The sequence below is a fragment of the Ostrinia nubilalis genome, chromosome 25, assembly GCF_963855985.1.
Source record: "Ostrinia nubilalis chromosome 25, ilOstNubi1.1, whole genome shotgun sequence".
In the NCBI taxonomy this organism is placed as follows: Eukaryota; Metazoa; Arthropoda; class Insecta; order Lepidoptera; family Crambidae; genus Ostrinia; species Ostrinia nubilalis.
The window spans coordinates 7,528,197-7,551,172 of NC_087112.1; the positions used below are offsets into that span (position 1 = coordinate 7,528,197).

At 48.5% G+C, this 22,976-nt stretch overlaps 1 protein-coding gene across 1 annotated transcript; it reads right to left on the reverse strand.

Annotated features, from left to right (window-relative positions):
- Positions 1 to 3,032: 3,032 nt before the first annotated feature.
- On the reverse strand, positions 3,033 to 22,976 carry LOC135084098 (uncharacterized). The gene is made up of 16 exons (XM_063978841.1): positions 22,888 to 22,976; positions 21,911 to 22,069; positions 18,848 to 18,957; positions 17,578 to 17,697; positions 13,386 to 13,510; positions 12,063 to 12,212; positions 11,911 to 11,963; positions 11,607 to 11,727; positions 10,567 to 10,730; positions 9,244 to 9,861; positions 8,800 to 8,911; positions 8,220 to 8,352; positions 7,674 to 7,837; positions 5,268 to 6,160; positions 4,509 to 4,763; positions 3,033 to 3,489 (listed from the first exon to the last, which is right to left on the reverse strand). Exons 1-16 carry the CDS (start codon positions 22,974 to 22,976, stop codon positions 3,456 to 3,458), a joined length of 3,300 nt encoding a protein of 1,099 aa, XP_063834911.1. The 3' UTR covers positions 3,033 to 3,455.

Genomic DNA, 22,976 nt, shown 5'->3' on the forward strand with positions numbered 1-22,976 from the left:
TAAAAAAAATGATGATATCAAATTTCTGACTTCACCATACCATTTATATGACCATGTTAACATGGGCTAGTGTCGGCTCATATACCCATTTACCTAACACCCTGTATAATACCTAATTTACTTGGAATAAAGTTCAACGTTTGTCAAAACTTTTGACTCAAAAGTGTTCCTGCAAAGATTTATTTCGTTGCAAACGTACATAGTAAGTTTTTACATAAAGATAACACATTTTAATCATAAATAATGACGGTATGTACTCAAGAGTTACAAAAAGCAATCATTACGCGGACAAATCTTGACTTTCCTCTTACGTAGTTGTAACAATTTTATTATTATTGGCATTGAACACTTCGAAGATAAATAAAAGGACATGTAACGGGAAATATAAACAAATGCGAATATGATAGAATAAACTATAGTGGAATCCGCTTGGAAAAGGTCTACAACGTTAACAAATAACTGACTGATCTTTGACACCGTACATAAAAAATACGATGTCAGCGTCCTATACATGACAGAAATGTCACGTATACTTGACCAATCCCAAACAGAGGTGGAATTGTGTAAAGCAATCGTAATCATTTGACAATTCATAACGTACGACAAAGTCAGTGAAACAAAGCGTTTGACAGAATAATCGTACGTTATGAACTGTCAAATGATAACGATTGCTTTACACAATTCCACCTCAGATGTAGTTCACGTGTATATTTACTAAACTGATTAAAAATTGAAACTATCTATCGGCGATATACATAGTGTATAATATTAGGCTACATGGCACGTTGATCGCACAAACGTCACCCGCTCTACGTTCGACACATTTCAAAGCTAGCAACACCGAGTACAGTGCCACAAACTTAAATACGACGCCAAAGCAAAGTAAATTCTATGCAGATGTGTATAAAATTTTGATTTTGTTTTGGCGAATTTTACGCAATGTTACGCAAAACGCTGTTGTCTCTCAATATAATAATTTATACCATCATTAGAGAAATCCTCTTGTCTTTTGTGCCGATTCATTCAATGATATGGTAAAACTATTTAAAGTTTTTGTAGGATGCAACATTGACTTCTTAAACATTTATGTAATCATACTTTTGTGTATTCTTTTTTTGGTGATTAAAGGATATTCCACGACCTCAAATTAATCATAATAATTAAGTTTTGCGAAATTAACCCAAGTTTGTAGCACTGTAGAACAAGCTGGAGGTTTACTCCGAAAAACGATAAACGATATATATCGTAACAATAATCGATACGATAACTATAACGAACATTTAAAGAGGTAACAATCCGACGCACTGTCGTTTGATTATATCGACATCGTTTATAGAGTAGACCCCCCAGAGTGGATAGCGAAAAATAACTGCAGACTTTAGTGGATTTGAATCCCGTGTTTTTCTAACGATTTACAAGGAACACGTAGCTATGAATATAATAATAACTAACATTTAGCCTCGTCTTGCTAGATAAAAAAAGATGGCAACACCAAGCTATCCACTCGTGCTATGTCATTATCAATCAATATCTGAGGACTTGACAACAATATTGAACTACTACTATTTTTGATGAAAATGGACAGAAAAATCTAGTGGCGCTCATTCACTGGGGCTATTTACGTGTAATGTTACCGTATAACGTTCTTTTTGAGCTTAATGTCTTAACCTTTCGCTAGAATACTATCTTGAGCCTCATGAAAATGCTTTCGGTGAATGAGCACCTTAAAAATAGCCGGAGAAAAGAAGACAACGCTCTATGAAACGCAAGACTTGTGTCTCTTTTACACCAAAACTTATTTTAAACGCATTAACATAAGATTGAATCTAGATAAGCATTTAGGTACTTGTAATATGAACATGTTGTGTTTTAAATGTTACGCTCTTCTTCCAATATCTCTTTGTCGAAGTATGTATGTTAGGGTACAATTCTTTTAGAAAGTCTTTAAATTATACTTATGCCATGATGAATTAATAAAATGATACATTACACTACAAATCATTGTAAATGTTGCTATAACATAATAAATATTATTGAAGAAATAACATGTTCAAAAGAATTATACCCTTTTCTCAAACAAAGTCCATCTTCACTTAATTGACACACCACTAACAGCAGTCTTCACATTTATATTAATTACAATACAATACAATACGCTAAATTACATTGTTATAATAAAAAATACTGGACCATAAACTTGATTTAATAGGAATTACAAATAATGTCCGTATGACATTCGAAAATTTACCGTATTGGTATAAAGAATAGAACGCAATTTTGCGCTAATCAATAGAGTATACTTTCCAATGCGAATATAGACTAATCCGTCTTATCGACGGTATGATATATTACACACTTGTGTATATTTAAATTACAAAGAAAAACTCCACCATCGACCGAACAACCTTCGCCTTACCATAGACAAAACATGGCTACGAAAAAAATATTAAAAATATATTCTATTCCTTGCCTATCGGAACACGTAAAGATACTATTGCACTGGGTCTATAACTGTGTGGAATACTACAATATGGCTTTTTGCTATTCTAAATTATAAATTGTTCGTACTGGTTTGCAGCGGTACCTTCGTGTATAAACTCACTGAATTTTCACCTTTGCTGGGACTTATTTCTTTTTACCACACAAAAAGATGCAGTTAAGAAAAAAATAACAAGCAGTATTTTCTCTGTAGCAATACACATTAATCAAATCAGTCTTGAACAGTCAAAAATCTCGTACCAATTGAGAGACTTGACCACATACAATATTTCTTAACAAATACACTGTAAAACTCAACTATGAGTGCATTTCAGTAGTTAATATTATGCATAGATTTGCGCCAGGTGTAATGTAGTTTCACAAAATGAAAATCCAACGAATTTATACAGTACTGCTCGTCACTTGCGACAATCTACCATACCATAGAAAAAAATGCTAGAAAAATCCACATCTGCTGTCGTAAATATATGCACACAACCACATCTTATTTCATAAGAGACGAAGCCTTACACCAAATAATTTATAAATCCCGCTAATTTTATTGTTTTAATACATTTGAGCATTACAGATTGCCACATTATTGAAAATTACTGGTCTATAAAATAATAAATGCTAGTCACGTACAAGCGTTGCCAACAATACGAAAGGCTTGCACTTAACTGTGTTTACTTCACGTTGGTAGGTGGTTTGGGATGTTCACAACGAATTATGTATCATAATAAGCTTGAAAAGTCATATACATTAAATATACATTGAGTATTGGACACCACTCTGCGCGTCAACTTGACGGATGGCCGTGCGTGAAATTCCCGCACGAATTCACGTCGTGCGCGTCACTTTGACGCATTTCGTCGCGGGTGAGTCAATACCTACTGTCCTACTTTGAGGGCGACAACTAAAACCGCTCGCGTGTGCACGCGTCTGAGTATTCATTCAATTCGGATACAACCTGTGTATTACCGTGACACTTGGTGAGATGCGCTGGAGTACCTGGAATAAGCAGTTTCAATTGGTGAATTGTTTTAAAATAGTAAATTAAATAAACTAACTTAGACATTGGATACATTGAGCAAATCATCGCGACATTATGCTTTGCAGACCGTAAGTAAGAAGTAACCCCTAAGTAAATAAGAAGATACGTAGAGCTAAAGTAACCTACATAGCCCGCACATTTACCAGACTGAAGTAGCAGTAGGCGGGGCATGTAGAACTCACGACGCGGTCATTGGCGGGCCATAATACAGCACCCGGGTCATGAGCGGGCAGGAACTAGGCGCCCGAGTCCTTAGCGGAAGGAACTAGGCGCCCGGGTCATTGGAGGGTCGGAACTCGGAACTCGGCACCCGGGTCGCTGGTTATAGTAACTAACAGAAGTTTAGACTGAAAATAGTTTACCTGTGCTCTGGCGCGGCCAACAGTGTGCCGTAGTGCGCCAGCGCGCAGTACGACGCCAGCAGCGCAGGCAGCGCGTGCGGCGCGTGGCCGTCAGGTCGGAACTCGGCACTGCGGTCGCTGGCGGCAAGCTTATACAAACTAACAGTGGAGACTATGGAAAATAGTTTACCTGTGCTCCGGCGCGGCCAACAGTGTGCCGTAGTGCCCCAGCGCATAAATACGACTGGGTCAGTAACGGCTAGCGTGCAGAATTTCAGCAATGGAGACTAATGCCTTATTTAACATAGTTTACCTGTGCTCGGGCGCGGCCAACAGCGTGCCGTAGTGCGCCAGCGCGCAGTACGACGCCAGCAGCGCAGGCAGCGCGTGCGGCGCGTGGCCGGCAGATCCGAACTCGGCACTCGGGTCGCTCGCTGTAGAAACTAACAGAAGTTTAGACTGAAAATAGTTTACCTGTGCTCGGGCGCAGCCAGCAGTGTGCCGTAGTGCGCCAGCGCGCAGTACGACGCCAGCAGCGCAGGCAGCGCGTGCGGCACTTGGCCGGCTGGTCGGAACTCGGCATTCGGGTCGCTCGCTGTAGAAACTAACAGAAGTTTAGACTGAAAATAGTTTACCTGTGCTCGGGCGCGGCCAGCAGCGTGCCGTAGTGCGCCAGCGCGCAGTACGACGCCAGCAGCGCAGGCAGCGCGTGCGGCGCGTGGCCGGCGTGGCAGCGCGCGTGGGCGGCGAGCGCGGCGCACGTGTAGAGCGAGGCGGCGCGGTCGCTGGCGGGTCGGAACTCGGCGCCCGGGTCGTTGGCGGTCGGGTCGCGGGCGCCGCCGCACGCTGCGCTGAGCGTGCAGAAGCTTAGGGCTTTGCTGCCGCCGTATCTGCAAAGTAAACATACGTATTAATCTTCGCCCTAAACGTCCCTTGCTTTACTAGCTAATTTAATTCTTAGCAGGTGTGTTACTGAAGCCACAAACCAAGTAGTGCAAGTTTGATTTATTTTATTTTTATTTTATTTATTTGGAAAACAAAACATATTACATTCTTTACATGGTTTAAACAATACTTAAATGTAGATATAGACTAAAATGTGACCCTAAATATGTTTTCACAGATTCGTTATACATGCATTAGGTACGAAAAGAATAAATAGTTAGATGATTAGTTAGGAACATAAGAATGTGCGTAACGGGTGGAACGTGATCAGCGTGACCTTATCTCAAAGTTATTGGGAACCGCCACGCCGCCAGACGCAGTACATTTTTAATTATTTTGAGTTAAAATTAAAATGTCAATAAAAATGAGTAGGTAGCCATTTCCGTGAAAAAAATACATAAAATTGAAGTTTTTAAGTGAAACAATAGATAATAAAAAAATACACTTACTTATCAACAACGACGACAGGACCGTTCTTGTACTCCATCTGGCAACCAGCGACGAACTCGATAAGCCCAAATGAGTCTTTATAAGGCTGTATGAGCCTGTCCACCGCCGCCTCCCTCTCAGAATCACTCGCGGCCTCTTTCACAGCCCTCACGAACTCATTCTCATCAGGGTTCCCCGCCTTATACTCCGTGGTATCCCCATCTAACCACCCACTGCACTTGATAAACTTAACACTGAGTTGGTAGTCGTCTTGCAACGAGTGCACACTGACGTTTGTGACCTCGATCACGCGATCCGAAGGTATGCTGTCAGGAACTCGGTCCACTTTCTCGAACATGTAACAGGGTCTCCGTAATTCGGCTTCTTCTTCGACAGTTAGAGCGGGGGCTACGGGCGGGGGAGGAGGGGCTACATCGGGGGGCGAGCCGCAAGCCCGGGACCCCCAATCGGGAAACTTGAATTTCGTGGGCGAACTCAACTTGAAGTTTTTGAGCGACATTTTCGACGGACTTCTCGGCGATTTGGGGCCGTTTTTCTTCGTTTCCGACAGCGAGGAGAATAGGTCCCCGTTGGCTATGGATTTCCGCGCAGATAGGTCCCTGTTTCCGCTGCTGAGGCGTTCCAGTCTCAGTTCGGTTCTGTCGAATCTGTACGCGGGTTCGGCGTCGTTGACTGGCGAGCCGTTTTCTGGTATGAGCCTCTCATCGTCCGCACAATCGCTGCTCTCCTGCCTCCTATATCCGTTAGTCTCTGGTTCCACCGGGGTCTCTACCGGCGTTTTTCTTTCCAACTTACGGTACGCCACATAGATGTCCTTAGACACGAAACTAGCTCTGAAGTTGGCCACAAAGAGTTCTTTTTCTTCTTCCGTTGGCCAGAAAACTTCGCATTCCTGTAAAGGAAAGGGATATTAAAATTTACGTGATACGTGAGATTAAAAATGTTGCTTGCGGGATATATTTGATTTTGTTATCTAACCATACACAACGAACAATCGACATCATATTATTTTTATTGTCCATGGAATGTCATATAATCTCCACTCCACACCCTCTTCGACTAACGAGAGAAAAATTGATGATTTGGCCTGTAGGCCAAGGAGTGTACTCCCCAGCCGGTCAAACAGGTTAGGGAGGCCTGATATTCGCATATTTCTCCCTGAACAACCCAACTCCTGTGACTCACCGGGTCATTCTCCGTGTCCGACAGCGTCAGCACCAGTTGAGCCGTGTGGTCCCACAGCAGCCGCCATAGATCCGGCACTGCCGCGGCGGTGGGGTGTTGAGCCAGACTGACTATGAGCTGGTCCTATCGCTGACTCACCGGGTCATTCGTGTCCGACAGCGTCAGCACCAGTTGAGCCGTGTGGTCCCACAGCAGCCGCCAGAGATCCGGCACTGCCGCGGCGGTGGGGTGTTGAGCCAGACTGACTATGAGCTGGTCCTATCGCTGACTCACCGGGTCATTCGTGTCCGACAGCGTCAGCACCAGTTGAGCCGTGTGGTCCCACAGCAGCCGCCAGAGATCCGGCACTGCCGCGGCGGTGGGGTGTTGAGCCAGACTGACGATGAGCTGGTCCTATCGCTGACTCACCGGGTCATTCGTTTCCGACAGCGTCAGCACCAGTTGAGCCGTGTGGTCCCACAGCAGCCGCCAGAGATCCGGCACTGCCGCGGCGGTGGGGTGTTGAGCCAGACTGACGATGAGCTGATCCTATTGCTGACTCACCGGGTCATCCGTGTCCGACAGCGTCAGCACCAGTTGAGCCGTGTGGTCCCACAGCAGCCGCCATAGATCCGGCACTGCCGCGGCGGTGGGGTGTTGAGCCAGACTGACGATGAGCTGGTCCTATTGCTGACTCACCGGGTCATTCTCCGTGTCCGACAGCGTCAGCACCAGTTGAGCCGTGTGGTCCCACAGCAGCCGCCAGAGATCCGGCACTGCCGCGGCGGTGGGGTGTTGGGCCGACTGACTATGAGCTGGTCCTATCGCTGACTCACCGGGTCATTCGTGTCCGACAGCGTCAGCACCAGTTGAGCCGTGTGGTCCCACAGCAGCCGCCAGAGATCCGGCACTGCCGCGGCGGTGGGGTGTTGAGCCAGACTGACGATGAGCTGGTCCTATCGCTGACTCACCGGGTCATTCGTTTCCGACAGCGTCAGCACCAGTTGAGCCGTGTGGTCCCACAGCAGCCGCCAGAGATCCGGCACTGCCGCGGCGGTGGGGTGTTGAGCCAGACTGACGATGAGCTGATCCTATTGCTGACTCACCGGGTCATCCGTGTCCGACAGCGTCAGCACCAGTTGAGCCGTGTGGTCCCACAGCAGCCGCCATAGATCCGGCACTGCCGCGGCGGTGGGGTGTTGAGCCAGACTGACGATGAGCTGGTCCTATTGCTGACTCACCGGGTCATTCTCCGTGTCCGACAGCGTGAGCACCAGTTGAGCCGTGTGGTCCCACAGCAGCCGCCAGAGATCCGGCACTGCCGCGGCGGTGGGATGCTGAGCCACTGCGTACTCCCGCGTCCGTCGCCGGCCACACACCCACGATGCGTTGACGTATTCACTACCTAGTTGGGTAAACACAAAGAGAAATAGAATTAGCGGTTGACACTATTACACTATTATACAAAAGTATTATTTTTGTGAAGAAATAAAAATAACAGAAGCCTTTAAATGTGACACTAGGGCGAATTTAATTTAAAACGCATTGTAAGGATAGTTATAAAAAAAACTTCAGATCACGACAATTTACTCAGTACAGTATTTTACTCGGTTCACTCACTCATGTAAGTTCAGTTACTCACTCATTCGTTCGCTTTATTGTGAAGGTTTTCACATTGAACTTGAAATATTAAGTCACTTTGAACTTGTTTTTGCCATGGACATGACATAGTTAAAACTATAAACCACCACCTTAAACCACTTCTTCCTAATTTTAACCTAACTAACCTTCGACTCCCGGTTTGGGTACAAGCATGACCCGAGCGGCGTCAGAGGGCAATACTCCAGAAGGTCTGTTTTTGCTTGCGTTGTGGGCGGCGCGCGCGCAAACACTCGGCTCCACGCACGACCTTGTTATTAGCTGTGGATTAAAAAATGTATAAATACTAACACTAGCCTGGAAGAGTTAACGGGGATATTCGTAATTTATTAAATTGTAGGCAGGTGGTCATTTTAAAAAAAATCTTAACTCTGGACTAAGAAAGTCCTTAGAATACCTACGCTGCCAAAATCTTGTTCAGTTTCTGGGCACAGATTCAAAACCAGAACTTTCAACAAACCTGAATAATTACACACCGATCTAGGTACGGGACTAATCCCACCTCTCGTTTCCACCAAGTCACTGTAACTTCTGTCAGCTACGCCAAAATCTTAGGCGTCAATGAAACCTAATCAATAGGCAAAAGGAAAAGGATTGACTGGTAGTGAAATAGTTATGTGAAAAAAAACATACATACAGCCGAACATATAACCTCCTCTTTTTTTGAAGTCGGTTAAAAAAACCTATTAATAGCCATATGAAACGTACCAGGAATTGTTTCTCCAGCAAGTTGACGGGCGGCGGGCCCTGATACGTGTGATGTCTGTTTGCGAGCGAGCGCATTCGCTCTAGAAGTGCGTAGTTTTCGGCGCGATTCACCCTGCAAACAACGATTTTAATAATGTAATAACACATCTGGTGGTAGCCAATAGAAATGATAAAATTGTCTGAAATCTTCTTCATCTTTTGGCCTTACGTAAACTCTAGATTATTGCTATAATTAAATAATCATTTCGACTTAAAAATTACGTAAAGAATAGAAACATACGGCAGTTACATAACAATTTCCTTATTACATAAGGAAAATGTAGCAACGTTATGTGTTAATATTCTGTTCAAATAGTACAGTACAAGTAAATTTTGTATTTCTCTTGTAAGTATGTAATTATTTTAGAGAAATAAATGTCTTAAATTAAACCATTAATCACTCACCTCCTAATTTCCTCTTTCTCCTCTTCATTCATGTTATTATACGCCATCATCTTCTTACTATAAGTATCCGTGGACCGCGGCGCCAAATCGTACACTCCCTCCGTTTCCTCCCCATTCACGAGAACCTCTTTCGTCTCCCCCTCCCCCTCCTCTGTTACATCCCCCATAGACCCCTCCGACTTGCTCTGATCCTCATCCAAGTCTATCCTGCTCGACACCTGACTCCCATTCTCAATGACATCCTGCTCGCTACACTCCGCTTGATTAGACTTGATGCTTGACGTATCGCCGTTCTCAACACCGTTCGTCAGATCGTTCATGCTCTGTTTCTTGTTAGAATTGAGGTCCAAAACGGCGAGTTCCTCCTCGGATATGGGCTCTAAGAGTTTGACTAGATATTCCCTCGCTTTGGGGAACTCGACTTCTGTGTTTCCTGAACGCACGTGTTCTAGTAAAGCGTCGTGGACGAAGACGTATTGCTCCTCGGTTTGCACGAGGTGGTTCCGTTGCGTTCGCGCGCGGCAGAGGAAGCCGAGAGGGGATAGGGTACCAGTGAGCTTCAGCTGATTCAGCTGAGCGTCGAGGACTATGTACGTGCCAGTGCGGCCGACGCCCGCGCTGGAAGTAGAAAAAAAAAACATATTATTATTTATATTGGTTTATGGAGTTAGAACATCCTATTTTAGACCTCGTCATCGCTCTTCCTCATCACGAGTAAAAGTACTTTTGGCGAGTCAATGTGCTTGTATTCTCCTACGATTTCAACTGTTATTTTCATAGAGTTATCGAGTATAACCTTCTTTATATTTCACTGAGGGCTCTAAGCTATGAAATATCTTTTGACATATCAGACTCGAGAGGCAATCTTTTATTTACAATTATCATCGGTTATCAATAGTAGCTTCAAGTTATTGACTATGACTGCAAGAGCGGTATGTTGATCACTAACTAATGCTCGAGTTGTCCGCTGTCACCACTCGACGTGGAAGTCGCACGGGTCCTTAGTGACTTCGTCTTCCCACCGGTACCTGGCTTACTTATCACCTAACTATCGATTCATTATTTACCAGTATTGCATAAATTGCAATGAACTAGCACTAGCTGTCGACTGCTCTCGCGCAGTCCGCCTGTGCTCTTCATTCCACGTCGCGCGCGCTTGTGACTTGAGCAGTTGATACCAACCGCTCCAGCTGTTAACAATGGCAGCTGGCAGCAGCTCGAGCTGTACTAGGTGGACCGTCGATCTGGTAAAGGTCGCGGGAAGACCCTGGATGCGGGCAGCGCAGGACCGTTCATTGTGTCCATGGTTTAATTATTATTTACCTGCAATGCACCAACACAGTGCCGGGGTCGGCGGCGGCGGCCCTGACAAAAGGTAAGACAGCTAGCGGGTGCCGCGGCGTGCCGTGGTCCGGCCACACCGTGTAGTGGTACTGCGCTATGGAGCGCCAGCCGCCGTCGCTTGATCCACTGCCGGTGTCGCTAGCCTGCAGAAAAATGTGATGGTAAGAAAAACATATTTTTTTTTATTCATAACAAGGCAGGTATTTGACCACAATCGCACCTGATATTAAGTGGGATGCAGTCTAGGATGGTACATATCTACCCTGTAAGTGCTTATTCACTCTCGCCTTGAAGAGGCCCGGATTATAGTTTTCGGGAAAGACAGCAGCAGGCAACGAATTCCAGTTAGGCAATGTTAGGGTAAATCGAAACCAACCAATAAAGACATCTATCTTTATGATCCGTTGTCTTGGTAAACGACAAACGCGGCAACGCGAATCGAAAATATCAAGCAGTCGATGAATATAATAGTGGCCTACGTAGTCGCGTGTCATGACATGTAATAAACGTCAAGTATTGGTCGCATTACGTCCCATCGCTTCATATCACGTACAGTTGCTCATCTAGGACAACAGATTCGTAATTTTGCCCAAAGCCGAAGACATTTACAACGCCTATTTACATTTAAATGCATTGAGTATCCGATTTGGAGCCATGTTGTTGAAAACGATTCGGAATCCGGATAGGCTAAACCTATGACGTCATCACCTACCAATAGGCTGGCAAGATCACGACTTCGATGTTTGTTTTAAGTGCTACTGTCCACGGCGCGTAGAGTACTAAACATTACATTGTTTATATGTAAACTGCAAGCAGGCGTACACCAAGCGTATAGCGACGAATACGCATCTAGTACGTTGCGGGCCGTGCAGTACCATTGAATCTTCTGTAAACGCCTGTCTGATAGACAATATTGACGTTTTCCTTAATCCCATGTCATAGCGATGCCTTCTTTGACAAATATTAGAATTCTTTGACAGTTCATTTTTATTTGCAAAATCCTTCACTCGTTTACGTACCTGGTCCGCCTCAGACGCGGCGAGTCGCACGCGCATGTGACGCACGGTGTAAGCTGCGCGCACGTCTTCGTGTAACAACGTCACGCGCACGCCGCCGTATTCAGCCGAGCTGCCGCGACCGCTGCCCGGCCAGTACATGTCGCATTTCATACCTGGTCCGCCTCAGCCGCGGCGAGTCGCACGCGCATGTGACGCACGGTGTAAGCTGCGCGCACGTCTTCGTGTAACAACGTCACGCGCACGCCGCCATACTCAGCCGAGCTGCCGCGACCGCTGCCCGGCCAGTACATGTCGCATTTCATACCTGGTCCGCCTCAGCCGCGGCGAGTCGCACGCGCATGTGACGCACGGTGTAAGCTGCGCGCACGTCTTCGTGTAACAACGTCACGCGCACGCCGCCATACTCAGCCGAGCTGCCGCGACCGCTGCCCGGCCAGTACATGTCGCATTTCATACCTGGTCCGCCTCAGCCGCGGCGAGTCGCACGCGCATGTGACGCACGGTGTAAGCTGCGCGCACGTCTTCGTGTAACAACGTCACGCGCACACCGCCATACTCTGCTGAACTACCACGACCGCTGCCCGGCCAGTACATGTCGCATTTACGCTGGAATAAACAATTACGGTCATACATTGATATTAAGCCGTGTGGTGACGGCAGAGTAGAATACATTTGTCACCAACCCCTACTCTTCCCGCGGGTGTCGTAAGAGGCGACTTAGGGACTACACATCAAACAGAGAATGGGCAGCAGCGCTCTCTGAAAAACATCAATTTTAAACTGCGATCTCCAACCCGCCTGCCAAGCGTGGAGATTATGGCAAAACCCTCCACTATAGTGAAGGAGGCTCATAGTCCAGCAGTGGACTGTAAAGGGCTGTTGATGATGATGATGATTGATATTAAGATCATTTCATTTTAGTCTCCACTGCAGGAGCATGATCGTCTCTAATGTACCAGAGACAAATGAGGGATTTGGCCTACACTCCTCTGTACACGTCGCATTTGCACTGCAACAATAACGGTCATACATCATCGTCATCAGGGAGTATAGTGCGTGTTTACATCAAACGTCATCACTAGCGACTGCGTAAAGAATTACATTTAAAATTACAATGATAAATGACATTTAAATGTATATTGTACAGCATCCCTAGGACCCTAGAGCATACTTTCAAGAATTAAAATCTTCATAGATTTTTTTAACGCACTACGTTCAATGCAAACTCGCACTAAGCACACAGGTCGTTTCGTCTCCACTTTAGAAAAACAACCCTCTCTAATATACCAGAGACGAATGAAGGATTTGGCCTACATTCCCCAAAACATGTCGCATTTGTGCTGCAACAAACAACATTCTCATCAGATCAATTAGTCTACATTGCAGGAACACGACCCTCTAATATACCAGAGACAAATGAAAGATTTGAGGTCTCGCAATACCATGTATAGTCTGGTCCGGGAGCACGTAGAATTTTGTCCAATGACCCCAAGCTACCCATCCTTATCGCTCGCGCGTAATTATGTTGCTGTCACGCTCGCACACTCACTGCGGGCGCCCGTCCCACAGTCGCGACAGCAATATAATTACGCGCGAGCGATAAGGATGGGTAGCTTAGGGTCATTGGACAAAATTCTACGTGCTCCCGGACCAGACTATAGTATTACTCTAAGAGGTCTTGAGTGAATATCACAAACTCTGACGTCACAGAAGTGCCCCCTTTGGGTAACCTTAAGCCTTCTTACGAATGGAGAAGTCATAGTCTACACAAATATTTACCCTGCCTCGCTCCACCAGATTGGTGATCATGACGATGGTGTGCACGCGGTGTTGCCAGATCATGCGCCAGAAGGCATCGAGTGTAGCTGGTGTTGGTCCTTGAGTCGCGATGTAGCGGCGCCGCCACACCAGCCATTCTAGTTTCACTCGGGTTGGGACGCCATCTGTGGGGGAAAAACATTCAAACTAATAAATTGAAAAGCGGGACAATATGATTTGAGCATGAATTCGCGGATAGTGAATATTTGTGCGATTTAGGATGCGAATGGCAATTTCCATAACTTCAAAATTCACTAAATCAGTGCTATGAACAAGCATCAAATGAGATTGAAGAGAACAAAACTTAAAAATATATTCGCCTCCTAAATTTTTGTTTAGGGTATTCCTGCTCCTTGAACGATTATACAAATACTAGCGTAAATAAAATAGCACAGTAGTTTGCTAAAAAAACCTACTACCAAACTAGACTTATATACAAAAATCGACTCTTTAGGATAAAAACGTTTGAGGAATGTAATCTAACGTTAGAGTAAATAATAAAGTAGTAAGGAAGGTTACAAACGAAGATCGTTTTTGTACAACGAACAAATGAAGATCATTTTTGTACAACGATATACGATAAATGATATACACATCTTCCAAACTCACCGATATCGACATAAACGTCGTCCAGCTCGCAATCGTCATCACTATGATCGCTGTCCGAGTCCTCATTCTGCTCGTCAGACTCCACGATGCCCGAGAACTCGATGTTCAGGAACGCCGACTCGATGCCTTCCGCTAGGTTGGGCGGAGGCTTCACTGGCTTTGTTGAGGGTTGCCTGGGGTTTGAGAAAAATTGAATTAATGTATGAATTAAGTTTAGTATTTGTTCGTATCAGCCAAATGACGTTCACCGCTGGACATAGGGTACCAAGGATTTCCACAACGATCTTGCGCTGCCTGCATCTAGGTGCTTGCCGCAACTTACCTGAAATAGCGGCTAATAAAGATCAAAGTTATTGATTCCAGTCAGAGTTGTCTCGGAGCCTTTTTTTGTCTTGAAGTCCGGATTTTGAACTTGCTCTGCCTGTTTAAAGTTCACAACGCATGTGCGTACAATGTATACTGCTCAATCAGCGGCTGCAATGACAGCCTTGTTCCCTCGCCATAAGGTTCTAACTCCTCGCTCACCTCTGCAGGCGGCGTAGGCACTGCAGGCAGCGAGTAGCATGGGTGCGTTCAGCGCTGCAGTTGTAAGATGCTCGCTCTTCTGTTCCAATAACATCCTGAGCTTTATCCCCTTGACTTAAGGTACTCCAGCCGGCGGCGGATGATGAATCACAGGCGCGTGATCTGTGCTCATCTATTGCAATATGAGCCTTATCCCTTCACTATAAAGTCCCAACTCCTACTCACCTCTGCGGGCGGCGCAGGCGCTCTAAACGGCGCCGGATGCGTCGCAGCGCCGGCGCGTGCAGCGCGGGCAGCATGCCATCAATGAAGTGACTCACGCTGAGCCATGTTCCTTCGCCATAAGGTCGCAACTCCTGCTCACCTCTGTGTGCGACGCTGGCAGGTTGGTTGCAGCGTTGCAGTGGTACTCCATAACTCGTTCTCGAGCCTTATTCCCTCACCGTAAGGTCGGAACTCTTTGTTCACTTCTGCGGACGGGCACGGGTGCGTGCAGCGCTGCAGTTGTAAGATGCTCGCTCTTCTGTTGCAATAACATCCTGAGCTTTATCCCCTTGACATAAGGTACTCCAGCCGGCAACGGATGAAGCACAGTACAGGCGCGTGATCTGTACTCATCTATTGCAATAAGAAACCTTATCCCCTCGCCATAAGGTCGCAACTCCCGCTCACCTCTGCGGGCGGCGCAGACGCGTTTGCTGTACTCATGCTGCTGCAATAAGAGCCTTATCCCCATGACTTAAAGTCCCAACTTCCACTCACCTCTGCTGGCGGCGCAGGCGCTCCAGACGGCATCAGATGAAGCACAACGCAGGCGCATACAATGTACTCTTCTTGCTCGCTCTCCTGCTGCAATAAGAACCTTATTCCCTCGCCATAAGGCCCCAACTCACCTTTGCGGGCGGCGCAGGCGCTCTAAACGGCGTCGGATGCGTCGCAGCGCGGGCGCGTGCAGCGCGGGCAGCATGCTGTCGATGAAGTGACTCACACTGAGCCTTGTTCCCTTCATTTAAGATCACATCTCACACTCACCTCTGCGGGCGGCGCAGGCGCGTTCGCTGTACTCATGCTGCTGCAATAAGAGCCTTATCCCCATGACTTAAGGTCCCAACTTCCGCTCACCTCTGCTGGCGGCGCAGGCGCTCCAGGCGGCGTCAGATGAAGCACAACGCAGGCGCATACAATGTACTCTCCTGCTGCAATAAGAACCTTATTCCCTCGCCAAAAGGCCCCAACTCACCTCTGCGGGCGGCGCAGGCGCTCTAAACGGCGTCGGATGCGTCGCAGCGCGGGCGCGTGCAGCGCGGGCAGCATGCCGTCGATGACAGTGCCTTATTCCTTTGAACTTAAGGTCCCAACTCGCAATAAGACGCATGCGCTGTACTCATGCTGCTGCAATAAGAGCCTTATCCCCTTGACTTAAAGTCCTAGCTCCTACTCACCTTTGCGGTCGATGAAGTGACAGTGACTCACACTGAGCCTTATTCCCCCGCCATAAGGTCGCAACTCCCGCTCACCTCTGCGGGCGGCGCAGACGCGTTCGCTGTACTCATGCTGCTGCAATAAGAGCCTTATCCCCTCGCCATAAGGCCCCAACTACCGTTCATCTTTATGGGCGGCGCAGACGCTCCAGGAGCGTGTAGCACGGATGTATGTAGCGCTGCAGTTGTAAGATGCTCGCTCTAATATTGCAATAGCAGCCCTATTCCCTCGCTATAAGGCCCCAACTCACCTCTGCGGGCGGCGCAGGCGCTCTAAACGGCGTCGGATGCGTCGCAGCGCCGGCGCGTGCAGCGCGGGCAGCATGCCGTCGATGAAGTGACTCACACTGAGCCTTATTCCCTCGCCATAAGGCCCCAACTCCCGCTTACCTCTGCGGGCGGAGCAGGCGCGTTCGCTGTACTCATGCTGCTGCAATAAGAGACTTATCCCCTTGACTTAAGGTCACATCTCTCGTTAACCTCTGCGGGCGGCGCAGACGCTCCATGCGGCGGCGGATGCGGTGCAGCGCAGGCGCGGACAGTCTATTCTTAATGCTCACTTTCTGGCTGCAATGACGTCCTTATTCCTTCACTATAAAGTCCTAACTCCCGCTCACCTCTGCGGGCGGGGCAGACGCGTTCGCTGTACTCATGCTGCTGCAATAAGAGACTTATCCCCTTGACTTAAGGTCACATCTCTCGTTAACCTCTGCGGGCGGCGCAGACGCTCCATGCGGCGGCGGATGCGGTGCAGCGCAGGCGCGGACAGTCTATTCTTAATGCTCACTTTCTGGCTGCAATGACGTCCTTATTCCTTCACTATAAAGTCCTAACTCCCGCTCACCTCTGCGGGCGGCGCAGACGCGTTCGCTGTACTCATGCTGCTGCAATAAGAGCCTTATGCCCTTGACTTAAAGTCGCAACTCCCTCTCACCTCTGCGGGCGTCGCAGGCGCACCAAACGGCGTCGGATGCGGCGCAGCGCCGGCGCGTGCAGCGCGGGCAGCATGCCGTCGATGAAGTTGGCGTTGACGTAGTCGCAGGCGGCGCAGCGCAAGCGCGTGTAGCGCTGCAGTTGTAAGATGCTCGCTCTAATATTGCAATAGCAGCCCTATTCCCCCGCTATAGGGTCGCAACTCCCGCTCACCTCTGCGGGCGGCGCAGACGCCTTTGCGTGCAGCGCGGGCAGCATGCCGTCGATGAAGTGACTCACACTGAGCCTTATTCCCCCGCTATAGGGTCGCAACTCCCGCTCACTCTGCGGGCGGAGCAGACGCGTTCGCTGTACTCATGCTGCTGCAATAAGAGCCTTATCCCCTTCACTATAAAGTCCCAACTCCCGCTTCACCTCTGCGGGCGGCGCAGGCGCTCCAGGCGGCGTCAGATGAAGCACAACGCAGGCGCATACAATGTACTCTCCTGCTGCAATAAGAACCTTATTCCCTCGCCATAAGGTCGCAACTCCTACTCACCTCTGCGGGCGGCGCAGGCGCTCCAAACGGCGTCGGATGCGGCGCAGCGCCGGCGCGTGCAGCGCGGGCAGCATGCCGTCAATGAAGTTGGCGTTGACGTAGTCGCAGGCGGCGCCGCGGCCGGCGCCCACGCAGCCGGCGGCACCGCAGCGACCGCCAGCCGAGACGCAAACGCGGGAGTGGTCATCTGTAAGGAGAAAGGTGTTATAGTGGTGTACGGGCGGGAGGCAGTGGTTGTAAGGCACCGCTCCCGTGCCCGGGATATGATGTCAGGAAGGGAACTAACTCCCTAGTGAGCCTAGAGTCCCTATTCCCTAAGACACTAAGTCCCTAGAGCCCTAGCCCTGCCTAACAATAGATACTTAGACATAATAAGGGTTTGATAGGAAGGAAGCTGCTCCCAGGTCACCCAGGGCAGCAGCGTTAGGACGGCAGGTAGGCGGCGGGGACCCGCTGCCAGCCCGGCAGACTCACCGGACTGATCATAGCGACGGCTAAGGGTGTCTTGGCCGCAGCGGGGGGAAATGAGACACAACGACGGACGGTTGATATCTGTTTATTGTTGTAATGCTATTGCTATTTATACATAAGTTATTTACTGTACACAATGAAAGGTATATGCTAGTGTGCCGTCGGTGTAGAGTGCCGACGGTGCACGCTGAGGGTTCATGGGTCGCCCGGCGGTCGATGCTGACGGTGCAGCAGGATGTACGATCGTGCTCGTACAAGTGGTGTTATATGCACGAGCCGTGGGCGATTTTCCAGGTTAAGACAATGAGGGTTTTCGCGAATGAAAAATCCGCCAGATGGCAATACGTAGACGCGAGGTCCAAATGCTGCATGATTGGTTATTTTTGACATGACATTGACAGATATGTCAAAATCCACCAATCACGCAGCAGTCACACCCCACATCCACGTCCCGCCATCTAGCGGATCTTTCATTCGCGAAAACCCTCATTGATCATACTCGGGTATCATTATTTAATTTTTTGCATTTTATGTTGCGTCTCCTAGTCGAAAACTAAGCAAGACTTTTTAATACGTAGACCTATAATAAGTATAACTGAAGGTGTAGCGCTCAATGGAGTAGTTTCCTGATGTTAAAAACAAGATTTATAGAAAAAAAATTGGAAACTTGTCCATTCAGTCAGTGACAGGGATATGGGTGCGGCACAGGAGGGGCGACATTAACATATGACGAAACAGAGCAAATAAATCTGAAGATCTGAAGTCTCGCTCATGTTTGACGTTACAAAAACACCCTCCCGTGCCGCTCTCATACCTCAGGCGCTGACTGAGTTCAACTCTAGATCTGTAGCTAAATGAATACTCACAAGCAGTAATATTCAAATATCTATTTTTCAGTCTGTTCTCGGGACGGTGGCTGTGGTGGCTCGTGTGCCCCAGTGCAGCCGATCTCGCCACTACGATCTCGTACTCCTTGCTGTGAACAAATAATAATTATCATTTTTAATACTTATAGCATGATGATGAAAGATAGATGGCAGTTTGAATCATACTGGAGCTTCAATGGACAGTGGCCAATTTATTTTTCGCAAAAGCTACCAAGGGTGACGTGAGATACGTATGGTAGCTCACGTCTTACGCCTACTACAAATGATTTCCACAATGGCCGGTTGGTAGCGTCCTACATCCAGCGCTTTCCTGCTACCTTTATGAGGTCGTCGGTGCTAATTTGTCGCTGCTGGAACCGCGGCTGCTCTAATGGGCAGCCTCGACCCCTACTCTAATGGGCGTGTCGCTGCTTTGTGGCCTGTATCCAGGGCCTTCATGTCGACAGGGTCGTCGGTGCTAATTTGTAGGTGGACGTCGCTGCTGAAACCGCGGCGGCTCTAATGGGCGCGTCGTTGCTTTGTGGGGAGGGGGGGGCACGCTTATTTACGTCTGCCTGCCTGAAGCCGATGTCTCCGTCAGCAAGGGAAGTCCTAAGAAGGCCTCGCAAGCGCCTTGAGCGTATTGTGTACAGGAGCGAGTGTTCTTTATGTCTGCCTACCTGAAGCCAATGTCTCAGCCGCGACGAAAGCCTCGCAACGTGTCGTGCCTCAGGTTGAGGCAGCGTCTCCATTTGAGCAGCCGCGAGGCTGCTTCTAATGGAGATCCAGCTTAATAACGTGCTTGGGTAAGTGTGCAGCGGGCACGGGTAAGTCTGCAGCAGGCACTGGGGGGAGGGGGGAGGGGGCATGCTTAGTAGTGTCCGACCGAATATGGATTTTCGGCCGAAAACGGAAACGAAAACGAAGCTTCGGCTGCAGTCTAATTTTCGGCCGAAAACGAAAACGAAAACGAAAATGACCTTCAACTCTCAAATTTCAATCTGAAATTATGTAAAAACTTTGAAAACCGTTAATGTTTTGACCAAAAACATAATGACGTTTGACAGTTGATTTTGATAAGGATTGATTAAAGAAAACCGGCATTAAAACACAAAAAATTTAATCATGAATAAATAAATATAGGGAAGTAGGGAAGTAAGTAAGTATATTGAAATATTGGGAAGTGAAGAAGAAATAAAGGGTGTCCAGTGGGAATTTTTGACTACAAATAAATTAATGATTTTTTTATTATTTATTACAAATGCAAACTGGAGTTTAACAATGCGAATTTAATTTTTTATAGGCAATGTCTTAGATGATGCCCGTTTTATTTATAGGCACTCTCACAGCCGGGCCCTTATATTCACAACTATGCGAGAGCAAATCGCGCTAATAATTTTCCTGCAACTTCACGGCGGATATTTTCTTACAGAACCTGAATTATTTAAGGATTGTTTGCTGTAAACTATTGACTTGAGATATCCCCACAAGAAGAACTCGCATGCATGGTGTGAGATCTGGTGACCGAGGCGGCTAGGGTATGTCCCTGTACTTGCTGATCATTTATTTGAAAAAAAAATAGTCCTCAGTGTCTCCATCGAGGTAATCTTCGTGTGTGGTGAGACACCTTCTTGCTGAAATAGAGTTACGTAGTTGACCGGGATGCAGTTGCAGTTGTGGTATCAGACATTCATCGATCATTCGATAATACATTTCAAATACTTATTGCTCAACTGCGAACGCTCTGTAGGCTCCCGACCAGTGACTCATGGCGTATTTCAAATCCGCATTAGACTCTATTTTGAAACAATTAAACTTAATGAAAACTCTTTGGTTTTATTTGTTTTCAATTTTGAACTTGGAAAATTCTCGCTGGACACCCTTTACAACGTAAGCGTCCGTTCAAGTCTGATTGGAACCATGAGTGCACCAGATTCATTCCCGAAGATATCGGAACGATAAACGTCACCATCTTATTCACGTATTTCTGATATTCGGTTTGGCCGAAGCTTCGGCTTGTTTTTGGCCGAAAACGAAAATATGGCCGAATGTCTATTTTTTGGCCGAAAATGGCCGAAAACGAAAACGAATATTCGGTCGGTCACTAATGCTTAGTTATGTCTACCTTCCTGAAGCCAATGTCAGCAGCCTCGACCCCTACTCTAATGGGCGTGTCGCTGGTTTGTATGTACCTAAATCCGGCATGGGGGGGGGGGGGCACGGTTATTGAACCCACCTGAAGCCGATGTCTCCGTCAGCGTGCAGCGCGGCGACGCGCGCGGGGAAGCGGGCGGCGGGCACGGCGGGGAGCTGCGCGCCGGCCATGCGCGGGGGCCGCGCCGCCGAGCACGCGCTGCCGTTGGCGGTGCCACGGGGCAACACAGGGAGCCTTCGGGCTTACAGTCACGTGATGCTGTTCTTTGTTGCTGATGTATTTTAGTAGATACGTGCAAGTCACGGGTCATGAACCTCAGAAGTTCTACGCGGCTCGTGCGTCTCTAATGGGCGCTTCGCCGCTTTGTAAGTGTGTACCTAAATCCGGTGTCTCCATCAGAATGCAACGCGGCGACATGCCCGGGGAAATCGGCACCCGTTAGTTGTACCCCCCATTTCAAAAGACAGAAAGCCTTTAGGCTTATAGTCACGTGACAAGCCTATGTATCATTGTTAATAAAGCCGCGTAAAGGCAGCCTCGGGCCGAGCGGCTGCCTCGTCCCGAGCGACAAAATATGGTTCGGTAAGAGGCGACAAAAACCTCACAACGTGTCGTGCCTTAGGTTGAGGCAGCGTCAACCTAAGGCAGGATCTCCATTAGAAGCAGCCGTGAGGCTGCTTCTAATGGAGATCCAGCTTAACGTGCTTGGGTAAGTCTGCAGCGGGCACGGGTAAGTCTGCAGCCTGCACTGGGGGGAGGAGTAGGGGGCATGCTTAGTTATATCTACCTACCTGAAGCCGATGTCAGCAGTCTCGACCCGCGGCTGCTCTAACGGGCGCGTCGCTGCTTTGTAAGTATCTACGTGAATCCTGGAATGGGGGGGGGCAAGGTTATTATTGTCTACCCACCTGAATCCAATGTCCCCGTCAGCGTGCAGCGCGGCGACGCGCGCGGGGAAGCGGGCGGCGGGCACGGCGGGGAGCTGCGCGCCGGCCATGCGCGGGGGCCGCGCCGCCGAGCACGCGCTGCCGTTGGCGGTGCCACGGGGCAACACAGGAGCCTTCAGGCTTATAGCCACGTGAGATGCCTATCATTGTTACGTGCGTGTAAAGACGCGTATCTACTAAAGACAGCTGCGACTACTCAAATGGAGACTAGGAGAGCTATCGGACCGAGCAACATTTTGTGGCTCGGGACGAGACAGGCTAAGTCGCCGAGCTGTCGCTATTGCAAGTCGCCTAGTGTCACCTACACTAATGGGGATTCAGCTAAATGGACGCGTTTCTGCTTTGTTAGTGTGTACCTGAATCCGGTGTCTCCATCAGCATGCAACGCGGCGACGTGCGCGAGGAAATCGGCAGTCGCACGCGCTGCCGTTAGTTGTACCCCCGATTCAAAAGACAGGAAGCCTTCAGGTTTATAGTCACGTGATAAGTCGTGTAAAGGCAGCCTCGGGCCGAGCGGCTGCCTCGTTCCGAGCGACAAAATATGGTTTGGTCCGAGGCGACCAAAGCCTCGCAACGTGTCGTGCCTCAGGTTGAAGCAGCGTCTCCATTTGAGCAGCCGCGAGGCTGCTTCTAATGGAGATCCAGCTTAACGTGCTTGGGTAAGTCTGCAGCGGGCACGGGTAAGTCTGCAGCAGGCATTGGGGGGAGGGGGGAGGGGGCATGCTTAGTTATGTCTACCTACCTGAAGCCAATGTCAGCAGCCTCGACCCGCGGCTGCTCTAATGATCACGTCGCTGCTTTGTGGGGGGGGGGCACGCTTATTAATGTCCACCTACATGAAGCCAATGCTGTCAGCAGCCTCGCTCGACCTGCGGCTGCTCTAATGGGCGCGTCGGTGCTTTGTGGGGGGGGGGGGGGGGCACGGCTATTGAACCCACCTGAAGCCAATGTCTCCGTCAGCGTGCAGCGCGGCGACGCGCGCGGGGAAGCGGGCGGCGGGCACGGCGGGGAGCTGCGCGCCGGCCAT